Source organism: Cinclus cinclus, chromosome 6 (genome assembly GCF_963662255.1).
Source record: "Cinclus cinclus chromosome 6, bCinCin1.1, whole genome shotgun sequence".
NCBI classification, from domain to species: Eukaryota; Metazoa; Chordata; class Aves; order Passeriformes; family Cinclidae; genus Cinclus; species Cinclus cinclus.
Genome location: NC_085051.1, coordinates 26362750 through 26384856, shown reverse-complemented (window position 1 = coordinate 26384856; position 22107 = coordinate 26362750). Strand labels below are relative to the sequence as shown.

At 40.4% G+C, this 22107-nt stretch overlaps 1 protein-coding gene across 1 annotated transcript in view; it reads left to right on the top strand.

Moving 5' to 3' along the window:
• Nucleotides 1–3735: 3735 nt before the first annotated feature.
• LOC134045512 (cytosolic phospholipase A2 epsilon-like) overlaps nucleotides 3736–22107 on the top strand; it is a 32737-nt gene continuing 14365 nt past the window's right edge. Inside the window, exons 1-5 of the mRNA XM_062495316.1 lie at nucleotides 3736–3762; nucleotides 5583–5655; nucleotides 17026–17162; nucleotides 20432–20563; nucleotides 21659–21699. Of these exons, the coding sequence (XP_062351300.1) occupies nucleotides 3736–3762; nucleotides 5583–5655; nucleotides 17026–17162; nucleotides 20432–20563; nucleotides 21659–21699 (410 nt within the window). The remainder of the gene's footprint in view (nucleotides 3763–5582; nucleotides 5656–17025; nucleotides 17163–20431; nucleotides 20564–21658; nucleotides 21700–22107) is intronic.

The window sequence follows — 22107 nt, the reverse complement described above, 5'->3', positions numbered from 1 at the left end:
TGCAGGAGACATGCAGTAAGTTACCAATTTTCTGCTCACTGCATCACAGTGTACCAAGAAAGGTGCAGCAGAGAGAGATGTGGAGCTTGTTTCTGGTGTGAATTCTTCCTTAGAAATGAGTAACCAGAGAGAGAGAGGTATTCTTTTCTAGATCTGGAGCTGGTTAAGAAGTTGTTTTTTACTGGTTTTATGTAACAATCCCACAGAAGCATTGTGAAAGAAAGGCAGATGCTGGCATCTAGAAGTTGGTCAAGGGTCAGCTAAGATGAGCTTTACAGGAGTCCTTCAGAGCCTGGCCTAAAGTGTAGGCAAGATCTATAGAAGAGTATCTTCTTTCCACAGATTTTCCAACAAGGTAGATAGACAATTTCTGCCATATATTCTAAAATCCTGCTCACTGTTTTATCTGAGTAGCCACTCATGAGCTCAAACTAAGGTACCTGAACTATCAAAATGGGTATCATGACTGACTCCTTAAGGCCTGCCAGGGAGAATATCATTATATTTGTCAGTTCTCCCATGACTACAAAGTTCAGGGCATTCCATCAGCTTTGTAAATTCTGCAGGCTCTGAGGAACTCTGGTGCAGTTTCAATTCTCAACTGTTGTTCCCTGCTGGAAAGATTTTTCTCAGGATTAGATATTCTATTTGATTTTGCCTGTGAACTTTTTGATAGTAATGGTGAGCAGGAGCTGCTCCTGCCTGGTTTTACCAGTCTCAGACTGGTTGGAAAACACATATTCCTGGGATAATGGAAACAGCTCTCTGTAGATGCCCTGTACAGCCTGCTTTACTTTTTGTATGCCCCATCTCAGAATTTGTAATGCACCCCAAAATCTCAGATGATCTGAAGCAAACCAGAAATGGTAGCTTCTCAGCCACTGGCATGGTGTTTCATATGTTCACACAAGATGTTTTGTCCTAAGGGCCTGTTCTGGTACTACTACTAGATTTTCTTCAAGCAGAGGCACTTGACAGTCAGTATCTGCGATGGGCTCTCTCCAGCTCCATGCCCTGCAGCTGTTTTTACTGTGTCCATTTACTGTGGAGGAAATTCCTGCAGAGAGAACTCTTGGGTAGGAGACTGACCCACTGTTTTCCTTTCTTGTACAAAGTTGAGGTAGTGAACACAATTTTTTGTGTGTAAAACAGCTCTTTTTGTACACTGTTGTTATCAATATTTCTGCTGTTACCATGTGTTTCTTATCCCGTTGTCTTTTGCATTCAGTAAATTGTTATCTCAACCCACAAATCTCTCCTTGTCTCTCCCGTGCCGGATGGGAGAGGGGAGAGGGGGTGTCTTATTGGGAGTTTAATTTCTGCCTGGGTGGTCAGGTCATTCCCTGTGTCAGTTGAACACTCCTGGGTTAGGTCTGCAGGGCCTTGTTTTGGTAGCAAAGGCATACAAGTGGTGACCCATGTGAGAAGCTGCCAGAAGCTTCCCCCATCTCCAACAGAGCCAATGCCAGCTGGCTCCAAGGCTCACCCACCTCTGGCCAAGGCAGCGCCCATCAGTGGCAATTGTACTGCCTCCAGGATAAAGTATTTAAAAACGGGAGGAAAAAAAACCCCTGTGCACCATCAGTTGCAGTGGGAGAGAGGAGTGAGAGCATGTGAGAAGCAGGCCTGCAGACAGGAAGGTCAGTGAAGGAGGAGGTGCTCCAGATTTTGGAGCTGACATTCCCCTGATGCCTGTGCTAAACAATTGTTGAATAACTATTTAACTGGCTGTTAAATGACCATGGTGAGGCAGGCCATCCCTCCCAGCCCTTGCTGGCCCATGTTGGAGCAGATTTTCAGCTGCAATCCCTGGAGAACCCCACATGGAACAAGTGGATGCCTGAAGGAGGATGCGACATCGTGGGAAACCTGTGGAGGAGCAGGTCCTGGCAGAACCTCTGGGCCAATGGAAAAAGGAGTCCACTGGACCAGGTTTGCTGGCAGGGACCCATGCTGGAGGATGTGTTTCTGCAGGACTTGCACCCCATGGAAAGAACCCACGCTGGAGCAGTTTGTGATGAACTGCTGCCTCTGGGAAGGACTCAGGTTAGAGAAGGTCATGGAGAATCTGTTTTCTGTGGGAGAGACCCCACACTGGAGAAAGAGAAGCTGGGGGAGTGGACGAGGTACCAAAAATCAAGAGTAAAATTAAACACAAGAAGAAGGGAGAGGTGGGGAAAAGGTGTCTTATGATTTAAATTCTCATTATACTACTCTGAATTGATTTGTAATAAATTAGGCTGATTTCCCCAAGTTGAGTCTGTTTTGCCATGATGATAATTGGTGAGCGATCTCTCCCTGCCCTTATCTCATTCCACTTGCCTTTCATTAAGTTTTCCTGCCCCTGTCCAGTTGAAAAGGGTGGGGTGTGTAGGATAAAGTGATTTTGGTGGAGGCCCGCTATCCAGCTAAGATCAAACCACCACAGCTTCTCAGTGTTGCCTGGCTGTGTTTTGTTGAGGATTTGGGGCTTTTCCAGTTGTGGAATTTTTTTTGGGGGGGTGGGATGGTATATAGGGGTTTACCTAAGGACAAAACATATTTTTCCATAGTCTGAGTATTAACAGTTGCTCCTGCCCTCTCATCATCTTCATGTCCCTCCTCTGGACTTGCTTCAACAGGTCCATATCTTTCCAGTGCTCGGGCTCCAGAGCTGGATGCAGCACTGCAGGTGGGGTCTCACCAGAGCAGAGCAGAGGGGCATAGTGCCCTCCTTCAACCTGTTGGCCACACTTAGTTTGAAGCTTTCACATCTCTTTAATTGAAAGCTAATTGAGGATAGATTCCTAATCCAAAAACTGTTGCTTATTTAAGTAATTTTCATTCAGAGAAAAGTTGTAAGGCCATAAAGGACTATTGTGTATTTTCCTGATGTGTGAGGGTGGAAGGGAAAGATGGGAAGACCTCCTGCAGTTCTGAAGAGGTGGTTTCACATCAGGCATCTGGACATGTTAGTAGCTGGACTCATACAATAGCTATTAATCTGCTGCTGCATAATATTTTGCTGGAAATTTGAAGACTTTGGTATCATTTTTACATCATAATTGGATGATACTGCATTGTGTTTAAAATACCAAGATGTTAACATTTAAGATGAATCAATTTGTGCCTTAATTTGCAGAATTTGAGGGGTTATTTTGTCTTGGTTTACTCAGAAGTTTTGTGTTTTTGGAAGGCTTCTGAAAGCAGGAGAATTTATATCCCACTAACAAATATATGAATTAAATTGGGGAAACGTGTACCAGTAAGGAACTTCAGCCCTCTATCTTCAAGAAAAGGAAAATAAGTACAGTTTGGTTAAAGGTATTCTAAAGTTATTTCATTTGTAATACTTTTGTTTGCTGATTGGGGATCTGTGTGCCTACGTGTAGCTACCATTATCTTCTCTGGTTTGTTCATTGCTGAGGCTGCTAGAACACAGTTATCCACGCATAAGTGCTGTGTTTTATCACCCCCTTATCTTGAATTGCTGATAACTCTTGGCACCTTGGTGTGTACAGCATTCCCCAAACACACATCTCTGGTATTTAGCTATCAAATAAACCAAACAAACTCCCTCCCCTTTTCTCTTCATACTTTCCCTTTCATGCAATGAGGAAGGTGGGGCTTGGATAAACCACTTGCTCCTCAGCAGGTGCCTCCTTAAATTTTGCAGAGGTAGTTTGTGAATCACAGCTGTTGCCTCTAACAGTGAAGTGACAATCCATCTCTGACTTGTATGCAGCTGGGAGCAGGATGGGCTCATACTGGAGTGCTCGTGAGGTAAGGGTGTGAAAGCTCCAAGAGCTGAAGATGGCCTGGGGTGGGTTTGTGGCTGGGATTCTGGTTGGGAGGACTTGTGAGCTTTTATTTCTAATTTAATGTATGTATTTACTTATTTATGTAAGGATGACTTATACCTTTGCTGGTGTTAGTTGCCTTGTGGAGGCAGACTTGGTAGTGAAGTTCAGCCACAGTGTGTGATTCACATGGAGGCTGGGAACCATTCTGAAATGCCTCACAGGAGCTTTCTGTGAATTTGGGATGAATCTGTGGTTTGACTCAAGCGTTGTGTAAGCTCTGCTCTTTCACAGTGCAGCATCTGCCAGCTGTGACTATAAATGTATATGGTGTCCAGCTAGCTGTGCTAGCAGCCAGCTGGTAGTGATGCACACAGGAAGGTTACTGCCTAAAAACAGCAATTGATAGTGATGGTCTTAGTTTTATATTTGTGCATGACTAATGCACAAAAAAATTCTTGATCTGTCTTAGAAGTTGTGGGGTATCTTTTTGGTTTTGGTAGTTTGCCTTTTTTGTTTGTTCGTTTTATTTTGTTTGCTTCTGGGGTTTTTTGTTTGTTTCTTTGTTTGGTTTTTTGTTGTTTTGTGGGGTCTTTTTTCTTTTTTTGTTTGTTTGATGGAACATTAAGTGGGAGGGAAAGCCCTAAAACTCTCTGTTGGGCTCCAGGGAATGAACATACTCTGTCTCCTTCTCAGTTCTGAAATTAACCTTCAGTTTGCTATGAACAAGTTATTAGATTATTGTGTGCCCTTCTTCCCTGGTTGTATAATGGAGATTGTAGAGCTTCTCTCCATATACATGGATACATGTTAACATAAATGTTCATTGATGCTTGCAGATCTCAAATGGGGCATCCCCATGGCTTAAGAAATAACACATGTGAATGTCTAACCAATCTGATCAAAGAAACATTAAGGATCTACAAATTCATCTTTTTGAACAGTACCTGGCAATGGTCTTTGTGTGGAAAGCATGCATAGAAAGCAAGGAAAGAGACTGTTTTCTATGCTCTTCCCCTTGCCCTTAATCACTGAAACAGCATCAAGAGTAAAAGTAGAGGACTCTTAGAGACAGGGGGTGAGGGGAGACTTTTTCCACCTGGAACCTAAACCCAGACAGATGACACTAAAGCATGCCCTTCTCTTTTGGAGTTAGACATAAAAGAATAGACCAAGGTCAGCTTATCATAATTCAAGAGTGATAGGAGAATTTGTAACTTCTTACCTGGATCAATTCCTAACTGGATAAAGGAGGAACATAAATCCCTTAAGGAATTTGGAGGAGTCATTTTGCTAGCAGAGAATGGGAAAGGAACTAGGTAATGCTTTCAGTTAAGCAATAACTAAAGTTTGATGTACTAAAATCTGCAGGAATTAATAATTGCTTTGTTTCAGGTCTGCTATTTGCCTTTCCTTCTGCACCTGACATTTCAGTTGATGATCCTTCTGCAAATATCCACTATCTGGTTTGAGTGGAGAAGTTTCTGCTTTCTTGCATCTGCTTTTTTTTTCATGTTGTGCTGCATTGTTCTGATGGTGCCTCACTCACCAAGCAGTGCCACAACAAAATTATTTATTCTGCCAATGACATATATACACAGTGGAATATTCTCACATTTTTCCCTATTATTTTAAACTCTACACAGACATGATTTTAACTTCCAAACTAATGTGAGCAGTTAATCTTCCAATTTTGCTGCATGGCTTTCAAAATTGCAACAGGAATTTGTGGTAGAGCATGTTTTATGAAGCATAAACAATTCAACATTAATGCAGGTAATAAACTTTGTCATTTTTCTGCAGAGTGATGAATGCCCCTGCTGTTCATTCTTTGTGAAAATCATAAGAATGAAAAATCTGAGAAAGGCAGATCTGTGTGAGTACAGTCTTTCTTTCCACTTTTTAGTAGCTCAGTTCTAAAGGCAGAGAACATGTGCTTGCTACTGGCACTGTAACTGGTATCTGTGTATGAAGTGACACCGTGGTTTCAAATATTGATGCATATTTGAATCTGGACTATGCTTTGACTACAGTTTTATATAAACAATACATTTTTGTTTATAGCATGTTACTATTATTAGTGGAAATAGCAAATGTCTACTGTGGTGTACTGTAAAGAACCCTAACTGCTAACAAGGTTCGGAGCCAGTTTTGATGAACAAATTCAGGTGTTAATTCCCAGTTACAGTCTTTGAATTTCTTTTGCTTTAAAAATAAAAAAGAGAAGGAGCATTATAGATCTTATGGTCAAACAACATTTTTTTCTATCAAAATTTCACTGGAATGTATTCAAAGTAGACTTTTCAGGGTAAGCAAGTACTATTGAAATGTTTCTGAGGACTTGGAATGGGTGAAAGTTGAAGTGAAGAGAGAAAAATCTCTGCAGTTACTTAGGTAGGAGAAAGAAAGGTCAATACCTCAAATATTTGACTCAGGAAGAATTAACAAGTCAGGAACAAAAGGGAAAGGAAGTGAATACAAACCTTTTTGTCACAAATAAGACTAAATGAACACAGCAATTATATTTGCCTCCATGGGGATTCCTATTAAATTCTTGCTTTTCTGCCATTGTGTCTAGCACAAGGATATTGCTTTTTCTTGGAAACAGCAAATCTTCAGAGAAAAGTGAAAGGATGTTTCAATTCCCTCTCTGTCATTTCTATCCCAGCTAACTCTTTTCTGGCATGTTACCAACCCAAGGGAATTTCTAAGTTGCCCTGATAGGCAATAGCATCAAGACAACCACCTGCAGAGCTGATAACCAAAGGTGTGCCTCTAGCCTTAAAATCAGGGGTGTTTCTCTCTTTCTCAGCATTTTATAATGCTTTGAAATTACGATCTTTACATTCTTAAAGACAGTATACCTTCCAGAAATCCATAGCTATTTATCTTAGCTGTTTATCTTTAATTAGTCTTTATCCTGTATCTTCATTTTGAGCAGATGATGGATTACCTGACTTCAGGTTTGAAGTTATAACAGTTGAGATTTGCTTCCAAAGCCAGATGTGGAAGAAGGTCTTTGTTAAAAAGAGGCAGAAGAAGCAGTGCTAGGTGACAGGGTCTTAGAGGAGCTGCTTCATCCATTCCCCATTCTAACTGACTTTCTTTATTGTGTGCAAGACAGCATCATGTTATATTTTCCCTCTGAGAATCAGGAACAAGTTACCAGTGTCACAGCAGAGAGTTAGTGAGTTTTTATCTCCCCTATGCATGTACGCTCTCTCAGAGCAAATAATTTTGTTAGTGGAGCCACGCCACCTGGTGTGATACATCACAAGGAAAGAGACTTTGCTAAAAAGCATTACACTGAATGAGAGTGTAGTGCAATTCTTTCTGTGGCTCACACTTATTTATTTTAATTACTATTTCTGTACAACTTAAAGTTATTAAGAGAGACAGAGACAAACATGAAGACAGAGTGTTGAAAGATGGCACAGAAATAATTCCAGCTGTAAAGAGCCATTGGTACTTTGTTGGAGTCAGAAGCTGATTTTGGAAGACTGCCTGTCAAGCATGAGTGCACTTTGCTTTCCTTCAGCTGCGGCATTGTACACTTAATGGGCCCTCTTGCACATGTCATATAACATAGCACTTATTTTTTTTATTATGGGTTAACTGTGGCAATCACCTATAATCACAGTATTGACCTTTTCCCTGTGTATCAGACAAAAGGTTGTATTTGTACATGGTGCAAGTGTAATAACAAGGATAATGCTACTAATGTGCATTTAAGTCTGTCAGGAATAAGGCTTACTCATGAACCAGAAGGAATTGCTCCCTAATTAAGAAGGTTATCAAGTAAATATAATCTAAGTAGTACATACCATGAAGACATAGCTGTTGCAACTTCTAGGCATGTTTGAATTTGGCTAGATTTTCCTATGGAAAATGTAAAAGAATAGTGATACCAGACCAGTCCAAAGTCTAATTTGGATTGAGAGTATGTCCCTAGAACTGGCTTATAATGAATACTTTGGGGTATGACAAACACTGGACCATGTTTTTCCCTGCTCCACTCTCCCAAGAGATCTGTGCTTCTTGAGGTCTGTAACTGAGAGATCTGGCTTCTGAGCCAACAGTAGTGTTTGCATTTAATTGTCACACCCCAAATTATTGGATTCTGGAGGCCATTAAGGGATCTTAACTTGATAATTGTCATCTCACTTTGCTCTGGACAAGATCTCAGACACTCTTTTTTAATGTCACAGGAAATCACCATTCCCAGTTTCAGGATGTTATTTTTTGGGGAGGTCTATATGGTTATATTGCTAACTAAATAGTTACAGACATTTTTTTTTTCTCTTTGCCTTGCATGGGCAGCAGAAACGCCTGCATGACTAAACCTGGTCCTTTTCAGGCTGGTGTGAAAAAGCTTTTTGTGTATATTAGATATATCAGCTCTTACACCAAGACAACCACCTCCTTGTACTTACCTCAAGAATTGCAGAATGCTAATCATATGACTGCCTCTATCTCTGGCTTTAAAACTGAGACAGCTTTGTGGCTGTCACTAATCTTCATAAATACATCCAGCATTTGTGAAAAATCTGCCTGGAGGATGCAATTTCTTTGCAACTGTCCAACAGGGCTTAGTTGCAGCACCAGCAAAACAGGGAGTCAATGACAGCATCATGAGCAAAAGTCACAAGCTGAGGTGCCTGGGCTCTCCATGTTCTTGTTTTCCAAAAGCTTGTCCACCAGACAAGATCATTGGAAGAGGGCATCATTTTTATGTTCATGTCCCACAGTTACTTCATAGAAGCCAACTTCATGCTGGGCTCTGCATTTCTACCATTTAACTATGGCACAGTTACTTTCTGGAGAGTCTTGTCCACTGCATTTCACCCCATGTGCTGCTTATAACAAGAGCTGGATGAGTGTTGTGTAGCTTCCCCAGAGCAGATCTTGCTTTTGGTGTGGCTGGCAGACCTGCCTTGTTGTGCACAGTCCTACTGGAGTACACCTGGCACTTACTGATCCCAGAGGCTGCCACTGCAGGCACAGCAGAGCATGGGCTGGCGCAGCTGGCAATTCTGGTTTTGCATGGCCCTTTTCTTAGTGGCAGGGTTTGCTGATCTTCCAGGAGATAAAATATCTTCTACACTGCAAATTGGCATCTATGGAAGAGAAACATGTTTTCTTCATGGACTGCAAGTGAAATACAAACTTAGCATTTTCTACATGCGTGTATTTAACAGATATATTCTGCTCAGAAGGCAAAGAATGTTTTTAGAATTGGTGACATATCCTAAGTGGTATTTAGAAAAGTCCAAGGCTACAAAAAGTTTTTCCTGGAATAGTCTACAGCTACTTTTAAAAAATTGTTTTCTTTAACATGAAAGGATAATTTTAATCAGCATTCTCATTAGATAAATCTTTAGGCTTTTTTGGGGGGGCTTCTCTTTAGCTAGAGTACTAAATCTGGGCCTTATTAAATCTCAGCATGTTGCTATATAATTTCCTAGCAAGCTCACAATGCTACATTGCCTATTGATTTTAAAAGTTGGGAGGTAGCAGTACCATTGTTTTTCCTTATATCACCCAAACCCCACATAACACCATCAAAATAACAAGACCCCTTTCAGTGCCATGCTCTCCAAAGGAAATCAGTGCGAAAGGACTGATTGAAGATAGGCTCTCAACATGCTGTGTATATTTCCTTTTACTTTACCTCTGACTGTAGCACTGGTGTGAGAGGGCAGCAACAGTCTTTGTGCAAAGAGGGCAGTCAGGCAGCATGGGCAGTGCCAACAGGCAGCAGCCTGGGCTGGCCAGTGCCAATGGAACATTCACTTTAGGGTGAAATTGCTTCCCATGGTCAACCATGTTTGCATTGGTTAAGATTCTCCTGGGACATCGTCCTTTTGAAAAGAGTGTTAGTGTCTTTTTAGGGCACTTCCTTTAGGTTCCTGATGTCACTGCCTCTCAGGCTGCTTTTGCATTAATGGAGAGAAAATCTAAAAGAGCCCAAGACAAATGGTTGGCAAGAAGAACATGCACAAGGACAGAGAAGTCGTTATGTGGGTAACTGCCAAGTTGCTATAAATCCTGTAAACAGGGATTTCCTAACTGGTTAAGAAACTGAAACAGGTATAAAAGCAGCCAGTAATCACAAGAAGATCCTCCCTGTGATGTCATATCCTGGAGTGGGGCTTTTTTACTGTAATTGTAAGCTGATTAGATCAAGATCAAGAACTAATTACATAACTACAGAGGTACCTGTTGAAATGGAGACCTGGTCTTGACTGGTGTTTATAAATAAGTCATAACCACAGTTAATAATAGGAGTAACAAATGAATGGATAATCTCAGTGAATATTATGTGAATCAGTTTCATAGCTGCATTTCTTAACAACCTCTCTTCCTTTCTATTCATTCTTCTTTTTGGTTTCATCCACTCATGCGAACCAAGTCTGCTCATGCTCTTCCTCAGTTCATTGTTACCAAACACAAATGTAAACCTAGTTTTCCTCAGGTTACTTGTTTTGAATTCTCTAGTCTGGAAGGCTAATTCCCTTTTTTCCCTTTTTCAAGTCTTTGATGGCCATGATGGAGTGTACATAATATATTGTATTATATACCATTTGACTGTATTAATGGTAAATATTGTGGAGACAAAAAGCCTCCACTGTGCCTTGATAGCAGCATAAGCTGCCACTAAAAAGGACAATGCTATTTACAGTCAAGGAGATCTTTGCTCTGCACATCTTCTTACAGCTGTGGGAACAATTGCATCTCTTCTGCTAGGTATCAGTGAATTGCATGTAGGTGTACACACATCTTGCAGCCATGCTGGCTTCTGCACACTTTTGTGTGCAAGATCAGAAAGCTGTTCTGGTGGTCAAAAGTATTGTGTGTGCTCCTCCATGGCTTCCCTTAGATTCTTGGTGTAGTCTTAAAGAAGAAGAGTTTCTCAAAACCACAGCTTCTAATTTCCTAAGCCAGGGCTTCAACAAGGACACCAGGACCTCACATAGGCATTAGGAAATTGAACTGATTACTGACAGAGAGACTGGTGAAAGTAAAGGATCTTAGGTAAATAGTAGGGTCATCTCTGTCTCAAAAGGAAAGGTGAGATCAGCTACTGTGCTCTAGTACTGTGCCAGTGCAGGTGGCATTGCAGCTCTTGTTACAGGTATGAATTTTAAGGACTGTTGTGAAGGTACTATGTGTTCCTAGTAGACTTCATTATCCTCTTGTTTACTGGGGGCTTCTAGTTAACAAGTGGCTGAAACAGCTTTCAAAATATTTCATAATATTTAAAATGTCAAAACCTATTTTAAAACGGGTTTGAAAAGGGTGGAGGTAATAGAAATGAGCAAGGGAAAAGCTGGGTGAAGAGAAGCTGGAATGAGTAGGTGGTGATGGCAGCAATGTAGAACCACATGGTGCTTTGAGAGGACACAGGGCCCTGTGGTGATTCAAGATCCTTCATTCTTCCTCTGCCATTTGGCTTGCAGAGTTAAAAGGCAGTAGCAAATTCTGCTCAGAAAGTACATTTCTGGTTTGCACTCAGAACACAGATAATTATGAAGAAGCATGTTCTTTGATTTGTGAATAGGATTTCTGTTTACACATTTCCTTGGGCTGAGCTAACGCCTTCTCACCATTTAAGAAAATGAGCTGAGCATTGCCTTTTCCCATGCTTATAGCCTCCCACGTCTTCTTTAAAGTTATTGTACCTTGGAATTTTTGATCATCTTTGATAAAGACTATATTTTACTCTGTATCCTGCATACTGTTGCACAATTGTGTGTTGAATTTAAGACCAAAGTATAGTTAACTTGACACTAAACATTAACCATAAATTGAACATCAACAGACCTGTATTGATGGTGTTATTAGTTGCTATGTGGATTCAAAGAATTACTAAATAACAGATATTGATAATTCAATTATTCAGTTATTATAGTTATTGATAATTCATAAATAATGGAAGATTTATAATAAAGGTTTACTTGTTACAGGAATTGCTTCAAGATTTTTTGAGGTATTTTTTGATGGGCTGTCGTGGTTTGATGGGCTGTCATGGTCTAGGAATGGTACTTCCCAATTTAGTGCTCCCACTAAGACTCTCCCAACAAGGTGCCACTTGCTTTTCCAGCTGTGTGGGCTGGAGAGGAGAATTGGAGTAAAAAAAAGTAAAGATTATGGGTTGAGCTAAGAACAACTTACTGCAAACAGCAATGAGATAAGAAAGGAAGCAGTAACAGCAACAATATTAATGAACAGACTCCCTTCCCCTCTCTCTCGGCAACCTCTGGATCCTGGCTATGCCCCCTCTTGGCTACTGCAAAAATTAACCCTGTTCTGGCTGGAACCAGGACATGGGACAAGGGTACAACTTCTCATGTTTTATATTTTGTTATGAAAAATGTATTTAAATACATTTTTGTTCATTGAATCCAAATAGACTTTATCCACCTCAGTACCTGTCCTGGTTGTTCTGGTTTCATCAAAAACAGCAGTAACTGCAGCTCATCCAGTTATGCATTATGCATAAGATATGTCATCAGCAATTAATTCTTTCTGTGCTCTCTGAGCAGAGACATGTTTTGTTTTATGCATCTGTCTCTCTTAGTGTCCTTACCAATGGATGTAGATGAACCTGCTGAGGTGATTGTTACAATAAAAGCACAATGCAGTAAAGCCTGCAGCATGTCTTGGTCACTGTGGAGGTTTTGAACACCTGGAGTAGAGCCGGGGAAAGCCTTGCCCAGAGGCAAGATTCTCAGAGCTTGTGGTCCTTTATCAGTGATGGTCTCTGGAGCTTTGGGCAATCTTTTTGCTGAATGGAGGACACTGATTACCTTGTAGATAAGGACCAAAAACCGGGATGTGATTTGCTATTATGTGGGAGGACAATGCAAAGTAGAGAGGCTAGATTTGGCATGTCTGTGACAGTTTGCACTGCTGAGAAGATTCATGAGAATGTCCCCATGGGACCATGGCTCCTCTCTTGGGCACTTTCTGTGACTGTACCCTCAGCAGGAGACAAAGTTGTGCTGCAGTAGTAGCCAGTGAATATTAAAAGTAAGATTCACTCCCAAATTTGGGTGCTATTGTTTTCATTGTATTCTGCTATTAAATTGACAGTAGTTCTGAATACTTTCCTGACAAAGGTGCTCATATTTTTTGACTTGTTTAGGACCGTCGTGACCAAGACTGCCTTGTCAGGCATTTCTGAGTCAAAATAATGATGCTTAAGGAAACAAGAAGTTTTAGCTAAACTTTTAAAACTATTTTGTTTCTATTCCCTTACTGGGTGAACAACATTCTTGTGAACACTTTCTGAAGAAAGAAAATTTGTGAGTGTTGATTTGGTGGTTCAGCTCTTTCCAGTATTGATTTTATTCCCACTCCTTGTTTTTGTTTTTTTTTTTTAAATCCAAGGCATTTGTGTGTACTGCTTGCAGCCTGTTTCCAAATCTGTTTCTATGATGTTTTCTTCTGATAATGGTTTCTTTAGATGCTCTAAGTACCCTCTGTGTCTGCATCAACAGTGTTGATGTCTTACTAAAACTTAGGTTTTGGCTGGTTTATTTTTAAAAGAAAATGAAAGAAGCTTCTTAAAAGTCTTAGCTAGTGATAGAGATGAAATTGCATACACCACATTATCACCCCAAGATGGTCACAGGTGGAACAAAGAAAATATGTCTGTTTGATAATACCTCTTTTCCAAAAATATACAACATTTTGGGTCTTACTGGCTGATTATCTGAGGGTGGGAACAGTAAAATAGTGGGAATGCTTCTAAAAAGTCTAAAAAGGGTATGCCTATGGAAATGCATAATTTGTAGTTAGGCTGTGCATAGGCTTCTCTGCATTACATTGTGCTGCTTTTTGTGTTGTTTCATTTTGATGATTGTATTGTGATGGTACCTGGAGACTCTATATATGGATTTAGACCTTATTCCTCAGACATTGTTTAGAATGAAAAGGTGGCAACTCTCCCAGGGAACTTAGAGTCTTATTTCATATTTGTCAAAGAAGGAAGTTTAGACTTGTTTTGGAGACAGTGCCCAGCTATCTGGTAAATGATCTCTTGAGCTGGTGTATCATACAGAACTGTCTTATCACTTCTTTGCCTGAGAGTCAAACCTGGGAGCGAAATGGCTCTCTTGTTTTCCATAGACTATAACTGACGTGACATGATTATCCTGTTTTCTGCCTTCCAGCATAAACAAGGATGTTACGTGGCAGCATTTCCATATGACATCTTATAGATTTACCTGGCCTAGTCCTCATTTCTTGAAGCAGGATAAAATTCAGCTTGTCTGTCACTGTTTCATACATGTCTGGGAACTAATACAGTCTGAAATGACTTAACTAAAAAATTACAAAATCTCTTGTGCTAGAGCTAATCGTCTAAGAGCTGGAGTAGTCTTCTAATTTTTGCCTCTCTGTTCGCACAGAGGCACAGATCATTATCCTCTTTGTATTAATCATTACAGAACTGATCATATTTGCCAATCTTTTTGTTGTTGTTTAATTGGCAAACTCAAGTCTTTCAGCTCTTTCTCATATGCCAGGCTGCCTAAGTCAATCCTCTTCAGTTTGGGTGTGCTTAATAGCTGGTAAGAATTAAAGCATTAAATGGTGGACGGAGGAAAAGAGTGGAAGGGAATGCAACATGGAAGACACTGAGTGAGCATCCACTCCAGGGCTAAAAGTGTATGTGAAAGGATCTCAGTGCTAAATCTCATCACCTGCATTTATGTTTAACATTGTGTATTTGGGATCTGGTTCAAAATGTAATTAAATTTGTGTTGTATATGTAAGTTGTCAGATGCATCCTGCAACATTTAATTCCGGGATATAATCTGCTATTCTTTATGCAGTGTCCTGCCTTTAATTGTTTGTTTTCAGGGTCAAATATCTTTATCTACATTCTTGTCTTAGCTTAGGTTGAGACTGAGACCGCACTGGTTGCTAACCTAGCTGGTGTTGAATGTGGATCATCAGACTGTGGGACTCTGGTTTTGCTCTTATTAAGGGTGAGCAGCCTTGCTAAAGATTAGACTAACATCTCAGGCTGGTATAGGTCTGTTGTGTTCAGAGGGGATGAAGAGTTGAACCTACCACACAAGAGTGTAAGTCACAAGTTTAGCATTTTTCAGATACTCTGAAAATAATGAATGCGTTTCTTCTAAACCAGGAGTCATAGCTCATATGTACAACGAAGAGGTATCCCAGACCATAAATGAACAAGTTCTCTAAAACACACATACATCATTAGTGCATAACTTGCAGATACAGTTGCTGAAGAAACACCCTACTCCTCTGACACCATCTGAGGAAGTCACCATGCAAAGTTAGTATGATTTCTTTTTCAAATGTTAAAAATCAGTTAAAGGGTTTTCAAAAATGAGAGACAGCTAAAGAAAGTTTCATTGCCAATAAATTGTTATCAACAGGTATATTGCATATATTCTGCATTTTAAATTTGCAGATACAGATGTCTCTAATTCTTGTACGTAATATTAGGATATTTTTTAACATTATTGCAATGTTAAAATAATTTCTTACCTACTATGGGCAGCAAGGGGGAAGCAATCAAGTGTGTGCTGAAAAACTGGAAGATGTTTCATGTTCAGACAGTATCAGAAGACTTGAAAGATAAATCATACATACCCTGATTGCACAAATTGCTTTAAGCAACACCTATTCATTGCAGCATGGTTTACCCCACAAGTTTAAAGAAAATGTGGTAGAGACTGGTAGAGAAACAATAATATAATTACTGATCAGACTCTCTTCCTGAGTCACATCCAAGCAGATTACAAAAGTGGAAATTATAGTTATCACTGTGTTGTTGGTGGGGAAATGCAGATGGAGAAACAAGATGAATTTCAATCAATTGCCCAGAATGACTTAGCAGTCTGTGACAGAGCTGGGACTGGAACCAACTGTCATGAGACCTTTTCCAGCCAATTACTCAATTGTTCATGCTGCCTCTCAGCATGTATTCCACAGTAACAAGCTGTCTGGTATTATACCCAAACCTGAGCTATACTGTGAATACACAAGTTCTTAGAGATGGAGACATTGGAGACAGCTGTAGTTGCCTGGCAGACAAAAGAAATATCAATTCCCCAGAAGAGACAGCAGATTTGCTCAAAATGGGAGGGCTGGAAAGAATGGATGACAGTGTAGAGACTGAGCCTCACCATTCTTTACTGTACTGTCGGGGTCTCGGTTTGTTATCACAGGTTCACAAGGCATAAACTCTTCTATGCTCTTAGGAGCAAACACACTGCATTACTCCCTGCTTAAAATCAGTTATCCCCTTAGCAGTATCAGAGAGATTCCTAACCACCACCAAATACCTCACTCATGTCAGATTGACACACAAAGGGAAAGTTAGTTGCACAAATATACAAGTACCCAACTTGCCTCTCATCTGAAAACTCTGGCAACCCACACAGGAGAAATTCATCCACACCATGTGGCAGTGTCCAGCACACAGAGCAACCTGGTCTAGCGGGAGATGTCCTGCCCACAGCAGGGGTGTTGGAACTAGATGGTCCTTAAGGTCCTTTCCAGCCCAGGCCATTCTATGCTTCTGTGATAGTTGTGCCCACCCAGACAGGTCCAGAGACAAAACAAACCCAAAGCAACCTCTGTATATTAAGATTTAATGTCATACTTGTAGCTCACTGTGCAACCTTCTGTGATATTACCACCTTTCTCAGAAATTAAAATTTTCTTCTCTATCTGGGCTCACAGAGTTTAAATCACAGTAAAATAAAGTTCACTGCCACTTTTGTATATTGTTTTTCATGGTGAAGGGATGTGACCACATGCTAGATGAGACAGTCAGCTCATTACGTGGACTGGATTACAGATATGTAGGGGCAGCAGACCAGATGGGGAAGGTGGTTAAAAAGTATTTTACTCTTGAAAAAGGTTGTCTTAAAATGCATGGGTGTTTTTCTTCTTCATCACAGAAATCTCGACTTGCAACCAACAGGGGACATACCAATAACAGGTGGTTAAGTCAAACTAGTACTGTGTACTCTTTTCTTACCAGTTGTCTTTATTGCAGTAATTTCTTTGAATCTCCATTCATGACCTGAGCACATACTTGCAGGAGGTAACAATTAGTAGTGAATGGTTTTGAATAAAGAGCTGACAAAAAACTTATTGAAACACCTCCTTTTTGTAATTTGCTGTACACATTCAGTGCTATGCTTTAAGATATTTGTAGTAATTTGTTATTTACAATATATCTTTTCAAACACAGTTAGCCAGACTGATTGCTATGTAAGCCTGTCCTTGCCCACTGCTTCCCCGGGGACTGTCCGGACCAAAACCATTAAGAACTGCAAAGATCCAGTATGGAATGAAACATTTTGCTTCAGGATCCAGAGCCAAGTAAAGGTAAGATGCAGAGTGCATTTGTTTTTTTTGTTTTTTTCTTTTGGGGGCAGAGACATCATTGTGTGATCAATATGTAGGGCAAAATAAAAATAGAAATAAATATGTGTGGAGGACTACAACGGTACAGGTAAGGGGATTTGGAGTAGAATATAGCAGTAAAATTAAATTTAATTTTCTGATATGTAAAAAATTACCAAGATATTTCATCACTATTCCTATTGCGTTCTGTCACTTTTCTCTTTTTCTTTTCCTTTTTAAATCACTGCTTTTTACAAATAAATGTGCAAATATCAGAGTAAATTGAATAGTGTAAAAGACATGCCTGAGTCAGGTAGTGAAAGCATCACAGGGCTGTGCTTTTTTACTATTCCTCTGTAATGACCAGAAAAAAAAAAATCACAAAGCAACTGCTGAAGTTTGCAAAAGATAACTTTATGAACTTTCATCATGATGATAAATATTAAAGCTTAAGAAGATTTGCAAGTTGCACTGTCTTCTCCCTCCAAAAGACAGCATCAACATCAGGATCTAGGAGTCCACAAAAATCAGTGGTAGGCTAAGTAAACCAAGCTTACTTCCCACCAGGGGCAGTCAATCTCTGCTTTACAGCTTGCACTGTTCATTTCCTAGTGCTGGTCCCCGATCAGGACTCTCTGAAGTGGTAAATCAGCAGGCCAGTCCCCTGGCTCTCTCAAGAATTGATAAACTCCTCCAAAAGAGCATTTAGAATAGCTCAATATGTTCCTACACCACAGGGTCTCCAGTGAAGAATCCTTCTTGCTTTAGCTGCAGAAGTTGCCATGACACATGTTCTCAGGCTTTCTTCCGCAGTTTGGTGGTACTGGCCCTGTTTGGTATAACTTTCAGCTTTCACATGTCTGCCAATCTGTGGCCTACAGCCAGTGTTTTCCCTGCAAACCTAAAAAAAATTCCAACTTCTTTCAAAATGCCAGTGAGGCACAATTTCATTAAGCCCTGCAGGTTTATCAGAAGTGAAAGTCAAGGGACAAACATTGCAGCATGGAAACAAACACCCAGAGATCTGCAACTCTTGCACGCAAGCACCTGCTTTTCCTGAAAGTTTTTTCAAAATTGCAATACCACACAGAACAGCTGAAAAAATATCTTGGCCACAGAAGCTGCTTGAACTAGTTCTTCAGGAGCAGTGTTTGGGAAGACATTATGTTTACTTTCCGTAAATTTGCAGCAAGAGACAAGACATGTGGCATTAGCTGGAGTAATTTTTAGTGTGTGGCAATAGCACCATGGTGGCGGTGGCTGTGGCTTGAGTGTAGGATGCAAAAATGTAACCTGATGATCTGGGACAACCAAAGCTCAGCAGTTATGTTAGGCTCTTGCAGGTTACTCTGTGCATACTGCAATTCCTGTGCTCATTACCCTCTGAGCCGAACCAGAGTTTGCTGGTCTGCTTATTTTCCCCTTTCCTGTCTTGTATTTTGCTGAGGTATTAGTCTTTCCAAATTATGGTAGCCAGAGCTCAGTAAAGCCATATAATGCACTGTCACTGTGAAAGAAAAGATCTGTTTGGGTATATTTGTGCTGTCTCATCAGGAACAGAAGTGTTTACAGATGGGCATCTGTTTTGATGAATGTCTGACAACAATGTCTGACAAGCTCGCTAGAAAGGGCTTCCCAGGCTTGTGCTGTGGGCACAACTCCCACAGCTCCAGGAGGGTGACCCTTCCCAGAGCCGGTGGCACACAGCCCTGCCAAGGGCTGTCTCTGCTCATTACCTGGCTCCCAGTTATGCTGTCCTCATATTCTCTGTCAGGAGAGATTGAACTGCCCAGACACCCTGGCTGCTTCCCACACAGCATGCCCGGGGTGCACCCAGAGATCACCCTGTGCATCCCTCTCCTGGCTAGCTGGGAGTAAATGGCACTGTGAATCAGTCGGTCTCTCTGGAAGTATCTCAGTCGTTTAAGCCAGATAAGGATATTCTATTGAAGTATCACAGCTAGGAAAACTCATCTGCTCTTCAGTGCAAGCCTGCCTTCTACTAACTGCAGACTATTGCTTTTAAACATATCACCTTCCATAATCCTTTACAGGCTATTTATGGCTGGCCTGTAAACCAAGGTGCTGTGGCTGCTTGTCTCTGCCCCTTGACAGTGTGCTTCTATTAGCAAGAGTCATGGGCAGGGCTGAACACAGTGTGATGTTTTCATATTGGTGGCCTTAAAGGTCAGCAGCACTTCTGTCTTCTGCCAGTAAATTGCAAACTCAAGGTCATTTGCCATCTCTACCTTGCTGGTTTCTTGCAGAATGATAGATGTTAAAAATGAATGCTTGGATTCTGGAGTGGCTTCCTTTCAGCATAGTTGTCTAGTCAATCACTTACCACATTTAGGTATGGACCCTTCTGAGATACATTATGAACTTCTAAGACAACAAAGTTCACACAATCACTGTCTTGTTTCCATGTGTATGTGCGTGAGACCATGAGTTTGCCAGTGTGTCTTTAATAAACATCAAGCCTCTTAGCAAGTTTCAGTTAAATCTGATGCATAAGAACCTGAGATAAGCTCTCCCTGTAATTTGCATGAAAATGAGTTGTTGAATAGATTGAGGGAGGCCTGAATTATTGCCCCACTGAGAAAACAGCAGTTAAGGTTCACTTGCTCAGCACTCCGGGAGGCATCTCTGAACCAGCCCATGTCCAGCTACCAGCCAGGCACAGGAGGGCTTGTTACCCTCTCCTGTCCATTCAGACAATTGACAAAGGAGGGCGAGGAGGAAATTTATACAGTGGGATTTGTGCAATTTAACAAAAGCATATCACTTTCTGTAGATTCCATGGTAATTATCTGCATGTGATCTGTTTAATAATTTACAGGATAAAATTATGCAACCATGAAGTAATTATATGGTACATCCCTAATATATTTTAATTGCTGCTTATACCCAAGGATTTTTATTCTACCAATAGCAGCAAAGTCCTTACCACTAGCTGGTTTCCTACAATTCAGGAAAAAGTGGTGACCTCAAACCAAATTGGAGGTCAAACATGTTTTTCAATATTCAGTGGTTCTACTACCTTTTGTCATTTAAATTACTCTGCAGTACAATTCAGCAACAAACCCTGTTATGTGTTAGGTTCAGAATACCTTCTTCATCTCTGTGTGGGTGCAAAGGTTGTGCATGCTCTCTCACGTCTCCCCACTCTTTCTATGTTTTCCTTAGCATGCTGAGAACATAATCTTGTAAGGTCTCAAAATAGGATCCTAATTCTGCACCTCTGTTCACAGAATATTCTTGAGATGAAAGTCTATGATGAAAATGCAGTCACTAAAGATGACCTCCTCTTCACTGTTCTCTTTGATGTTTCTAAAATCCACCTTGGAGAAACTGTTCACTTGATATTTCAGCTAAATCCAAAGGTGAGTGATAAAACTACCTTAGTCACAGGAAAAAAAAATGTATTTTTTATATTCCCTCCTAAATAAGTTCTTTTAAAGCAATCGTAGGTAGGAGAGTTTGTTTCCTCTTGGCATGCACTTCATATATCCTGTAAAGAACCTTCCAAACCTTAATCAGCAAAGCAGAAAAGGACATGATCCTGAAAGCTTTTGCTAGCTCATCAAACCTCTTAGCAAGTGTTTCTTTCTGACACCAGAGTTGGCTTTTTTTCCTCTTTTTTGACGCTGTTGCTCCAATAGGTTTTGTTGGAAATACTGAACTTCATCACCATTGCACAAAGTTTCTTTGTTAGAATTTCTTTTCCTGGAACAAGCACTCATGAGTTTGGGCATACTCTGGCACAGACGTTGCAATATTCACATAAAAACTGATTCCTTGCCCTGTAACTCTTTTGATTATACCTGAAAAATCCAAAGATCCAGACTAAGGTGCTAAAATCAGTTGATGGCCAGTAGCTCAAACTATTTCATTGTTTTAATGTGCCTGAACACTCAATTGATGGCTTCAGCATGGGATGTGGGTATTCAATTTAGATACTTCCATACATTTGCTATTTCACTGATTTTTTCCTTATAGGGTACATATGAGTATTCAGCTCCACAGTGATTTCAGCAGGCAGTCTGCCTTAACTTGTCTGGGCGCTGGTCAATGTGTTGTCCATGTTATGCAAGTGGTTTTGATCAGAATAATTGAGAATGTCTTCTTCCATACAGCAGTATCCCTCTTCAGATAACATTACACAGTAAAAACCCAAGCCTTTAGACTGTTTAAAGCCAACAGTTACTGCTGCAGGACTGCCTGCCCTTCTGTTCTGCCTCACCACCAAACAGAACAGAGCAGTTTGGCCTGAGGTCTGACTGATGGTCAACAAAGGAGGGAGAACACTTTTGAAATCACTCTAACTCCAGTGCTTTCACTCCTCACACTATACCCTGGAGCTGGAAGGAAATTTGATTTGATTGAAGGACTTTTCAGGAGCCAGAATAATAATTAACAACCATAGCTAATGAGAAAGAAAATTAATTCAGATGCTTATAATAAATTTATTTTTACAGACACAGGAGATCCTAGAGGTGGAATTTGCATCAGAGAGCATGTGAGTAACATCCACAGGGAACCATAGAAGTGCCCCTTTGCAAGCAGTCAAACACATGCTAATATTCAGTATAATATAGTTTAAAATACTCAGCATTAAAGCAATGGCTGGTGTTGATGAAGTTAGTTGCATATTGGCTAAAACTCTGTATTCCTTATCTACCAAGAATCCTCCTAGTTATTAATTTATCCCATTGCTTGCTGGAAGAGGGAGGATAATAAGAATTGCAGTCATCATACTTATTAGAACTATTGTTTGCCATTATGATTTTTTAAAAAATAAATAAATAAAAAAGGAAAACACATTTCAAATGTCCCCCAAAATTAAAAATCAGTGACATGTTTGAGACCATGTTGGACAAGACAAACTTCAAGGAAGGTATTATTCCTTGATGTTCATTTAAGGATG